We start from the raw sequence: 11,183 nt of genomic DNA, 5'->3' as shown, positions 1-11,183 counted from the left end.
CGGATTCCATGTTAAGCTCTACTTCATATATCCTCGGTGTTGAAAAGGGATGTTAAACACTGACGCTATATGAGAATGATGTACAAGTGGAATTTGAATCATTGTAATGCTTTTTTCTTAAGGAAATTAAACGAACGTGAAACTACATGGATCATAAGCATGTATGGGGGAGTCGATAGTAGAGCATTCATCTTTGGTATGAGGGGTTAATGGTTTGATGAAAGGGGGTTTGTGGTGAACAAACAGTATGTGCGGTTTTTTTCATAATTCTTCTGTTTCCTCGTACTTCCTTTAATGTATGTGGTATAATAGTTGGATGTAACATTGGGGGGGGCGGTGGCTGAGTGGTAGAGCGTTCACCTCCGGTGCTTGGGGTCCTGGGTTCAAACCCTGCTCTCACCTTGTGGACTTTGTTGTGGACAAACACCGTGCTGGTGGGTTTTCTCGGGGTTCTCCCGTTTCCTCCCACTTTTTTCATTCCACCATTTCATTCGTCTCTCATCATCAGCACCTCCTTTAGCCTAACCGACATAACGTGGGACTTAAAAAACTCAAAGATTTCCTTGGGGGGCGGTGGCTGAGTGGTAGAGCGTTCACCTCCGGTGCTTGGGGTCCTGGGTTCAAACCCTGCTCTCACCTTGTGGACTTTGTTGTGGACAAACACCGTGCTGGTGGGTTTTCTCGGGGTTCTCCCGTTTCCTCCCACTTTCTTCATTCCACCATTTCATTCGTCTCTCATCATCAGCACCTCCTTTAGCCTAACCGGCATAACGTGGGACTTAAAAACATTGAGAGATTTTATTTTTTAAAAAGAAATACATGTTAAGAGAAACGGGGATTACAAATCAGGGAATAACATTTATTTTTGCAATTATTAGGATATTGGTTGAGTGTATTGAACACAAAGGTTAAGTTGAAAAAGTGAATCACAGCAATGCGTTCAGATTAGTAAATTTGTTTCCTAGTGGTTAACGCAAGTATATTTTTACGCACTTAATTTGATGCATTTCAATTTGGGAATCAGCTTCTTCTTAATTTATCATGTTTTTGATTGAATGATGTCATGCTATTGTGAGAAACTACTAGCAGAAATGAGATGTAAAGCATGAATTTAGTCATAGCATATGCTATGTTGTTATATTGTATATTAAAAAATGAATGAACTGGCATTGTGTCGCTAGATTTGTAGAAACTTTGAGAAACTTCATGTGGCATTTCCGGATAAATCCAGTGTTGTGATAAGAGATAACTAGTTTTGACCTGTGTTGTATGTGTAATGGTGACCCTTGTACTCTGCGTTGTGTTGTGTTGTAAACATCCTAGGTGGCCCCTGTACTTTGCGTGGTGTTGTAAACATCTAGAATATACGGTGTGCTAATTTTATGAGTATATATAATGGGTGAAGATGGAAGAGTTTGTATAGTTTAGAGCATTTTGTGACGCTGTGCAGAAGACGCTGTGGGAAAAGCTTTTGAGCATCATCAAATCATGGCTGACTGGAAGAATACATTGAACGACTTGAAGTAAGTAAGAAGAAAATTAATGTTTGAAGTTTGTAATTTTTAAAAAAGATAATAAATAATGGATATAAACTTGAAATTATTCTTAAATTTAAACTGCATTAACGTAAAAATATAGAGTAAAACTGTCTTTTGATGCATTACTTTATGAAGTTTTATATAGTAATTTCATGTTGAAGAAGGTGCTTTGTGATGAATAAATAACATGGGCGAGAGTTTTGTTAGGATGTTCCTTTCAGACACACTTTAGTTCATTATTTCAGTCATTCACATCATTTATTTAATTTTATTTACACTTTTGATGAAAGAATGGAGAAGATAATATGAGGTTTTAGTGAAGATAAATTATATAATAACGATCATTTATTGTAATTTCTTATAGGGTACTAGATGACCTCTTAGATCGTGTCGAGGAAGAGCTTCAGCATAATGAAAATGAATTTGGGGAAGAAAACGAATCTCAGAGGTATGTCATGGGAAAGTTTAATCATAGAAAAGTTTCGAGATAATTTTTCTTTAAGAACACTTTAAAAATAGGAAATGTATGTTATAATGATCGTTTGGATTAAGAACACTCGTTAAAAATAATCATAAATTTGAATGATTGAGAAAAAATATTCTAGAGTAATTAGTTTTTGTAGTCTTTAAAGAAATTTGAGTTTGCTTTTTAATGTAAAGGTTTTGTTAAATTGAAGAAATCTTGCCTTTAGGAGAAAACAGGTTAGTTGTACATATTTTTTTTTCTTTTTACATTCTCAACCTCATAAGAAACTTAAGTTATTGTCAAGGATAAATTTATATTGTTGATTATTATTTTATCGTAGTATCAGTGAAATAAAATTTTCGTGGTTTTAAGAAGAGTAATGTTCAGCTTAAACATGAATAATTAACGAGTTTAGTTGATTTTAAAATTAGCGAGACCTGCACTTACTGATGAATATGCAATCTGAACCACATGAGGTCCCACGCATAAGCTGCGTATGTTTAGCCAGAAAGGAGTTCGTGGATAGTTATTTACTATTATGTATTACAGCATAAACAGTAACTGATTTTTTTATTATTATAGGTCCTTGGAATCGTTATTAATGGAAGGCCCATACCCGTCATCGTCTGTCAATTGGGACTTCTCATTAACTCAAACGTTTGGGAAAGAAGTTTCAACTGTAGAAGGTGGCCAAGAAGCAATGAGACAAGAAGAAAGCATGTAAGTATAAATCATTAAAAAGTTTTTTATTTATTCTTAATTTAGTAATAATTTTACGTTGCTAAAACGAGAAATATTAATGTATAAAAGTACTTAAAATGTCTATATTGTTAATTTTATTTCTTAGTTTGTGGAAATAATTAAATAAATAATAAATTGAGAATAGGTTATGTGATTTCTAGCTTCATATATAAACATTTTTTAATTGTTATCTAATCACTTTTTTCTTAATGATAGGTCCTTAGAAGACTTGTTGAAACAAGGCCCTGAACCGTCGCCTTCGTACAACTGGAGCATTTCAATGACTCAAGCGTTTGGGAAAAAAGAAGACAATATGGTAACGAACAACGGCATAGAATCTCAAGAGGAAAAGCGAGGAGAAGAAACCATGTAAGTATGAAAATATCATTTCTTTTTTTTGGGGGGGGGGGCACCAACTCCAGTCTTTGGAGTAGAACATTGTTATTGCTAATCATGAAGAAAAAAATTTATGGAATAAAATTTTTCGTTGGAGGGTGGGGACATAACCGGTTTTTAGAGTAAGTCATTATTACTAAATGTAAACCATCGTTTAGAGTTGTTAAAAAGAATTATTATTTTTAAAGTTTGTACTTTACACAATAATAGTGCTTACTAGTTGTAAAATTTGGGGAAGAACTATTATTTTTAAAGTCTGTACTTTACATAGTAATACTGCTTTGTATCTGCACATTTTTTGCGGGGGGGGGCACCAATGCTAATCTTTAGAGTAAAATATTGTTATTGGTAAGTTTAAACCATCGTTTAGACTTCTCAAAAATAACTATTAAAGTTTGTACTTTACACAATAATAGTGCTTACGATTTGTAGATTTTAAAGGGGGGAGGGGGCACAAAGGCAGTTTTTAGAGTATGTCATTGTTATTATTGTTGTAATTTATTAATCATCCTTTAGACTGGTTTAAGAGAACCACTTTTTCCAAAATTAGTATTTTACATGACACTACTGCTTATGATCTTTAGATTTTGTGCGGGGGGGACCAAAAACAATCTTTAGAGAGAGACTATTTAGACTCGTTACGTATAACTATTATTTTTTGAAGTTAGTATTTTACGTGACAAAAGGGATATTTTCTCAATGTAGTTTGTTCTTACAGGTTTTTTGAACAGCTTTTGAATGAAGATGAAGAGCTTTTTCAACAATACAGAACCCCGCCACATGAAGAGCAAGTGCAAGATGAGCAGCAGCAGCAGCAGCAGCAGGATAATGCAGAACAAGTGCCAGGTAACGCTTTGGATGCTATATTACAATCATTTATGTTGGGAGTATTTCATATTCCCTTATTGCTTATTCCCATTTATGAGAGATTCGTGGAAATTTATTCAACGGGTGTGCGACCAACTCTGGCGTATGGTGCATTTATTCATGAGGTCAGGCAACATTGGAGACAAATCATAGATCGATGTAATAACGTTTTTCACATTTTAATTCATTTTGAATTAGGACTTCTCGAAGATGTAAATGCGCGTGCTGCAGCATATGAGAAATTTGTGGAAGTGTTTCGTGAAGATTATGCTGCTAATAATAATGCAGAGTTTCAACGAAGATTAGCAGCATTTCTTGACGAAACACTACCATTTCATGAACAACCCCAACGTCGTAATCGTATTCAACGCGGGCAGGGTAGAGGTAATGCAGACCCATTTAAAGTTGTATTCGAAGAGGAGAGACAATTTCATCGATATAGAACTGCTGCGCATATTACTACTGTTAAGTTAGACCCCGAATTCCAGGTTAATGATCCCGAACGGATGGTGCGAAATCTTGTAGATTTTGTGTTAGAAAATGTATTGATAAACACAGATGAGGATGCAAGAGTTGGAATGATGATTTACAATAATCTTCCTGACTCTAATCCGATCTACGTTCCCTTTCGCGAGAAGAGAAATATTAATTCGGAAGTCATTTTCTATCACATTGAAAGAGTATTAAATTCCAATGAACAATTCTTTTTCGGCCCAGAAATTACCTTCAAAATTTATAAAGTCAATCCTCGTAGAGGCACAGGAAATCGTCCTCGCACTGATCGTCTCGCGAAAGGGAATGATAGAGATATTAATCGTAAGTATAATAAATTAGTATGTAGGATTAGGAATAAGGATACGTTGTGTCTTGCACGTGCATTAGTTGTGGCCCAAACGTATGCAAGTGCATGCACAGTTAGCGAAAGAAATAAAATGAAGCGAAACGAAGAGTACCAGCGAGCTGCCGCTGAGGAATTGTGTCTGAATGCTGGTGTTGATTTGTCAGAAAGGGGAGGAACACTGCGTGAAATTATTAAATTTCAATCCTATTTTGGCCAATCTTTCCAAATTGTAGTTTATGAAGAAGATGAAATGACAAATGGAATGATGAATATTTTCTACAAAGGGGAACAATTTTCTCACAAGAAATTGTTCCTCTTTTATAACAATCATCATTACGATGTTATTATCAATATTAAGGGGTTTTTACAAAAATGTTATTTTTGTCAATATTGTGTGGTGGGGTTTGATAATGTGCGAAGTCACATATGTAAAGTGCAGTGTTCGTCCTGCGAGAAATCACACCCTCCAGAGGAAGAGGATGTAACAATTTTACAGTGCGATGATTGTCACAGGCGATTTGTGGGTCAAGGTTGTTTTGATAGACATAAACAAAGTAGTTCACGCTCCAAATCTCTTTGTGAGCAGGTAAAACAGTGTGAACACTGTTTTAAAGTAGTCGACTTTCGACGTCGTAAAACTGCTCACACGTGCTCCGAAAAATTTTGTAAAATGTGTAACCAATATGTAAACCAGGAACATCAATGTTACATCCAAAAAGAAAGAGCAGCTAAAGTGAAGAAATTTCTTTATATTGCCTATGACGTAGAAACCATGCTAGTAGATACAGTTGACCCAAATGTAAAAGATTATGAAGTAAATTTATGTATTGCTATCCAGCGATGTTTTTCATGCATAGGCAATTCGGATTTGGAGCAGTGTAAGACCTGTGGCAAACGAACTCATGTCTTCCGCAGTATTGGTGAGTTCGTAACATATGCGCTAAAACCGCGCCCAAACTTTACGATGGAAGTATTTTTATCACATTACGGAGCACGTTTTGACAACCTCTTCGTTTTGCGTCATCTCCTCATAGAGCGTAAGATCATTCCGAAGGTGATTCTCCAGGGTAATAAACTCATTGAAATGAAAATCGGGAATAGGAAAATTTTCAGGGACACATTTAATTATATGCCCTTAAAATTGGCAGATTTGCCAAAAGCTTTAGGCCTAAATACAGTTTCGTTACGGAAGGGAGATTTCCCACATTTAATGAACACCAGTGAGTTTCAAAATTACCGTGGAGAAATGCCTTCGCTACACTTTTATGATCCTGACAGTAGATCGGAAAAGGATCGGGAAGAGTTGTTGAAATGGCATGCACAGTGCGTAAAAGAGAATGTTGTTTTCGACTTTCAAAAGGAATTAATTGATTATTGCATGAATGATGTAGTAATTTTGATTTCGGCCATAGAAAAATTTACAGAACTCATAGAAAGTGTGAGTGCTGTGCAGCCATTTCTTCAATGTAGCACTCTTGCATCACTCGCGAGTTTAATATTTAGGACCCATCATTTGCACGAAAACCAGCTGGCGATTATACCGCCATATGGTTTTCGCCATCAAGACAGGCAAAGTGTAGTAGCTTTACAGTGGTTGCTTTGGTTAGAAGAAACCACTGGAAAGCGACTACAACATGCTGGTAACGGAAATGAAGCAAGGATCGGTGGTATTAAGGTTGATGGGTTTGACTCTACAACTAACACCGTATTCTTCTTCCATGGATGTTACTGGCATGGCCATCACTGTATTGATGGATCGAAAAATCAGGTGTTATTGGATGGAACTGGGGAGACATTAGCGTACAGATACGAGCGCACGATAGGTATAACGAGGTATCTAAGAAATTTAAAATACAATGTTGTGGAGAAATGGGAATGTGAATTCAGAAACGATGTACGATCAAATCCACATTTAGCTGCATTTATTCGCAATAAATGTGCGAATTTGGTAGATCCTCTAATCCCAAAAGACGCATTTCGAGGTGGTCGGTGTGAAGCCTTCCGCTTATTCTATGATGCGACTTCTTTGGGAAATGAGGATACGTATGTAGCGTATCTGGACTTCACATCCCTTTATCCATATCAAATGAAGTCAAAAGCACTACCTATCGGACATCCCAAAATCTATACCAAAGATTTTCCAAATCTAGAAGAAGTGAACGGTCTTGTCAAATGTTCTGTGCTTCCACCCCGTGATTTGTATTTGCCAGTCTTGCCATACAGTGTTAACAAGAAACTCATGTTCGGACTATGCCGTACGTGCATGGAGAATCAAAATCAAGAAGAATGTTCCCACACGAAAGAAGAAAGGCTCCTGCACGGAACATGGGTTAGTGAGGAACTGAAGTTAGCACTGAAGAAGGGGTACCAAATTCAATGTATATATGAAGTGTGGGACTTTAAGATGGCCAAGTATGAGCCTAATATCTCAAAAGGTGTTTTCGAAAATTACGTAAATTGTTTCTTAAAAATAAAGCAAGAAAGCAGCGGGTACCCCTCAGACTGTGTCTCTGACATTGAAAAAAAGCAATATATAGCTGCGTACAAGGAGCATGAAAATATTCAGTTAGATCCAGAAAAGATAGAATATAACTCTGGACTAAGATTTATAAGTAAGCTCCTACTTAACAGTCTCTATGGCAAGTTTGCACAAAGAACAGATTTGTTGGAGACTGTCTTTGTGCGTAAGGTGGAAGAGTATAACAAGTACATGTTTGGGCCACAGTACGAAGTTCATTCTCTTCTACCAATGGGTGATATTATGGGCATAACTTATCGCAATTTAGAAAAATACGATAAGCCTAATCGCACCTCTAACATTGTACTGGCAGCTTTTATTACGGCATACGCGCGTATTGATTTGTATATGGCCATGGAACAGGTTGGACAAGGTCCTTTACTGTACTGTGATACAGATAGTGTATTTTTTGTTTGTAAGAAAGGTGAACCTTCCCCGTTATCTACAGGTTCGTACCTCGGGGAATTAACCAATGAGATTCCTGAAGGTTGGGTAGTTAACTCGTTTATCTCTCTTGGCTCGAAGAATTATTGTTATAGAATGAAAAATGTAAGCAATGGGGAAACAAAAGTTATTTGCAAAGTGAGGGGAATTACATTAAATTTTAGAAACAAGCAAATAATTAATTATGAACATTTCAAACAAATGGTATTGGGCGAAATAGATAAACGAGTTTTACACAATCCCAGGAAGATCATGAGGAAACGGGGTTACAGGGTAGTGTGCGCACCGCAAGATACTTGTCATCAACTCGTATTCAACAAACGAAGGCGAGTTGATGATGATTATTTTGAGTCTCTTCCATTTGGATATAAACATCCATAGATATTCCTTACACCAGTGTGTGCATTCACCAGTAATACTTAACCCAGTGCGTATTACATTTTCTAGTCAGTATGGCTTTAACATTTAGTCATCCATCAACAATATTAATCTCCGGCCCAACCGGGGCAGGGAAAACAGTTTTCGTAGATCGTCTTTTACAACACAAAAATGAATTATTTCCTGAATATTTTCAAAGTATTACTTGGTGCTATGGGTCTGTGTTACCTCAATTACGATCAAACACATCAAACATTGAATTTATTGAAGGATTACCAGAGATGCAAACGTTTCATCCACCTTCACCAGGGTTAATTATTATTGATGATTTAATGACGGAAAATGGTCAGGTTGTTATTGATCTCTTTACTAAATATTCACATCATAAAAATCTTACTGTTATTTATATTGTTCAAAATCTTTTCCATAAAGGACGACACATGCGCGATATCTCTTTAAATAGTCATTATATCGTTTGTTTTAAAAATCCGCGTGACAGGTTACAAATACAATGTTTAGCACGTCAAATTATGCCAAGATGTGCAAATGAAGTGGTAAAGGTCTTTGAAGACGCAACAAAACAACCTCATTCATATTTACTTTTTGACATGACGCAGTCGATTCCAGATGCTCTGCGTCTGCGCACAAATATTTTTCCTGGAGAAAATACGATCGTTTATGCTCCTCCTAAAGAATGCATGAAGAGCTTTCAGTTGTATTAGTATTCACCATGAATTGCTTGAAGAAACACGCAACCACGTTGCGCGCTCTAAGTAACTCACGTGGAAAACGTTGCAAACAATTATTAACCTCGGCTCCTCTTGGAGCTATACGTGCCATTGCAGAATGTGCAGCAAACACTCTGCGGGGTAATGTTCACATTTCTTCACTACAAAAAGCTCGACTGAAGCGGCATAAAAACATTTTGCGTCAGTTAGCTGCTAAGCGCGTACCACTTCGAAAGAAAAGAAAACTTTTATTACAAACGGGAAGAGGCTTGTTACCATTGCTTCTTGCACCTATCATAAGTGGGTTAGCTGGAACATTATTTTCACGATGAGTAAGTTACAGAAAATGTTACTTATTCCCGAGGGATTAGCTACGCAACTACACGCCTCAACTCAAAAGTCGCAAACACATCAATCAAGGCTAGATCATGAAATGAAACAAATTCTTGATCGAACGGATGTGGATGATAAAGAAAAGTGGAAATTATACCAGCAAGCTTTGCATCATTATCTTCAATTTGTCTCTCATATTAGGGAACCTACTCAAATTCCTATTATTTCCAATAATACTGACACAGAAATAGATAATCAAAAGCATGAAAAGTCAAATATTAGTGAAATTATTGAATCCGTACCAAAATCGTATCAAAAACGTGCAGAACTTCTTTTACGAAAACTTTTAGAGTTTAGTAACAAAGTTTCGTGGGACAAACATGGAATTGTTACTATCGATGGTAAACCAATTGAAAATTCTAATATTATTGACATAATTAATGATGTAGTTCGTCCGCGTAAAACAAAACGTAACCCAGTAGGCATATCTCAGTTTAAAGATATTCTTCAACAGATTAACATACCTCAGGAATATCTTGGTCAGTCAGTACTCTTAGGATCCAGTTCTAGAAAGGGAAAAAGGAAAGACCGAAAATTGTCAAAATCACCATTGATTTCAAAATGGGAGAACGTGTAATGAAAAGGAAATTATATAAAATCTATTATTCCACGTCTCATCCAGCTGGTTTTTCTCATGTACAGAAACTCTATAAAGCTACTAAGAAAAAATATTCAAAATCCAATATTAAAAAGTGGTTACAAAGTCAAGATGTGTATACTTTGCATCGACCAGCTCGAAAAACTTATCCACGGAAACAGTATTTTGCCACCACTTACAACGAAACTTGGCAAATGGATCTCGCAGATATGCAAGGAATAGCAAAATTTAATAAAGGTTTCAAATATATTCTATGTGCCATTGATATTTTTAGCAAATATGCAAATTGTGTTCCAGTAAAAAATAAATCAGGTGTCACCATGAGCAAAGCAATAACTAAAATCTTTAAGTCGTCCGTCTATAAAGAGCCACCTGTCTACTGTCAAACCGATAAAGGTCGCGAATTTCATAACTCTCAAGTACGTGATGTGTTTAAAAAATTTAACGTTAAACATTACAGCATAGAATCGGAATTGAAGGCGGCTATATGTGAACGATTTATACGTACGTTAAAAGAAAAACTTTACAAACATTTCTCAGCAAATCAAACGTACAAGTACATTTATGTTTTACCACATATAGTAAATGCATATAATCACACGTATCATAGTAGCATTCGAATGCGTCCTGTAGATGTGAATGAAGATACTCTCCTTCAGGTTTGGAAAACGTTGTATAAACAAAATTCCAAATCAAAACCCAAACACTCAAAGTTAGAAGTTGGAGATTATGTACGTATCAGTAAATACAAACATAAACTTGAAAAGGGATATCTTCCGAAATGGACACAAGAAATATTTATAATTGCAAAAAAAGTTCCGTCTAATCCCGTTACTTTCCATCTTCGAGACTGGAATGGAGAAAATGTCAAAGGTATTTTCTACGAAGAAGAACTACAAAAAATATTTCTGACGCCGAATCGAACCTTTCTCATTGAAAAAGTTCTACGTAGGCGGGGTAAGAAGCTGTATGTGAAGTGGTTAGGTTATCCTTCATCTTGTAACTCATGGATAAAAGAGTCTGATATTCAAACGAAATTCTAGTATGTGGTTTGATGTGTTTCGGTATGGATATTCGTCGTGAATTTTATGTAACGCTTCCCTCCAATGCAAGTATGAATATATTTACAGATAATACTGTAGCAAGTTACACCACCAAATTAGACGAACCTATTGAATTGGATGGTTCGTGGGAAGTCTCCCTAACAGAGCTGCATATTGTGTGGAGTTTTTATAATATTATTCCGGGTGATAATAGAATTATCTCTAGTATATA

At 36.1% G+C, this 11,183-nt stretch overlaps 1 protein-coding gene across 1 annotated transcript; it reads left to right on the top strand.

Moving 5' to 3' along the window:
• The first annotated feature begins 1,488 nt into the window (after nucleotides 1-1,488).
• On the top strand, nucleotides 1,489-8,192 carry LOC145692599 (uncharacterized). The gene is made up of 5 exons (XM_081767919.1): nucleotides 1,489-1,523; nucleotides 1,903-1,986; nucleotides 2,587-2,724; nucleotides 2,962-3,114; nucleotides 3,860-8,192. The coding sequence occupies exons 1-5, from the start codon at nucleotides 1,489-1,491 to the stop codon at nucleotides 8,190-8,192; spliced, it is 4,743 nt and encodes a 1,580-aa protein (XP_081624045.1).
• The last annotated feature ends 2,991 nt before the right edge of the window (nucleotides 8,193-11,183 follow it).

This window comes from Thermobia domestica, chromosome 8 (assembly GCF_964235325.1).
Source record: "Thermobia domestica chromosome 8, izTheDome1.hap1.1, whole genome shotgun sequence".
Lineage (NCBI taxonomy): Eukaryota > Metazoa > Arthropoda > Insecta > Zygentoma > Lepismatidae > Thermobia > Thermobia domestica.
This window is presented reverse-complemented; position numbering and strand designations above follow the sequence as displayed.

Excerpts from the sequence above, each read along its gene's own strand:
- LOC145692599 (XM_081767919.1), top strand. The coding sequence starts at position 1,489 with ATGGCTGACTGGAAGAATACATTGAACGACTTGAA. Across the intron at positions 1,987-2,586 it reads GAAGAAAACGAATCTCAGAG|GTCCTTGGAATCGTTATTAA; the intron begins GTATGTCATGGG and ends TTATTATTATAG. Across the intron at positions 3,115-3,859 it reads AAGCGAGGAGAAGAAACCAT|GTTTTTTGAACAGCTTTTGA; the intron begins GTAAGTATGAAA and ends TTGTTCTTACAG.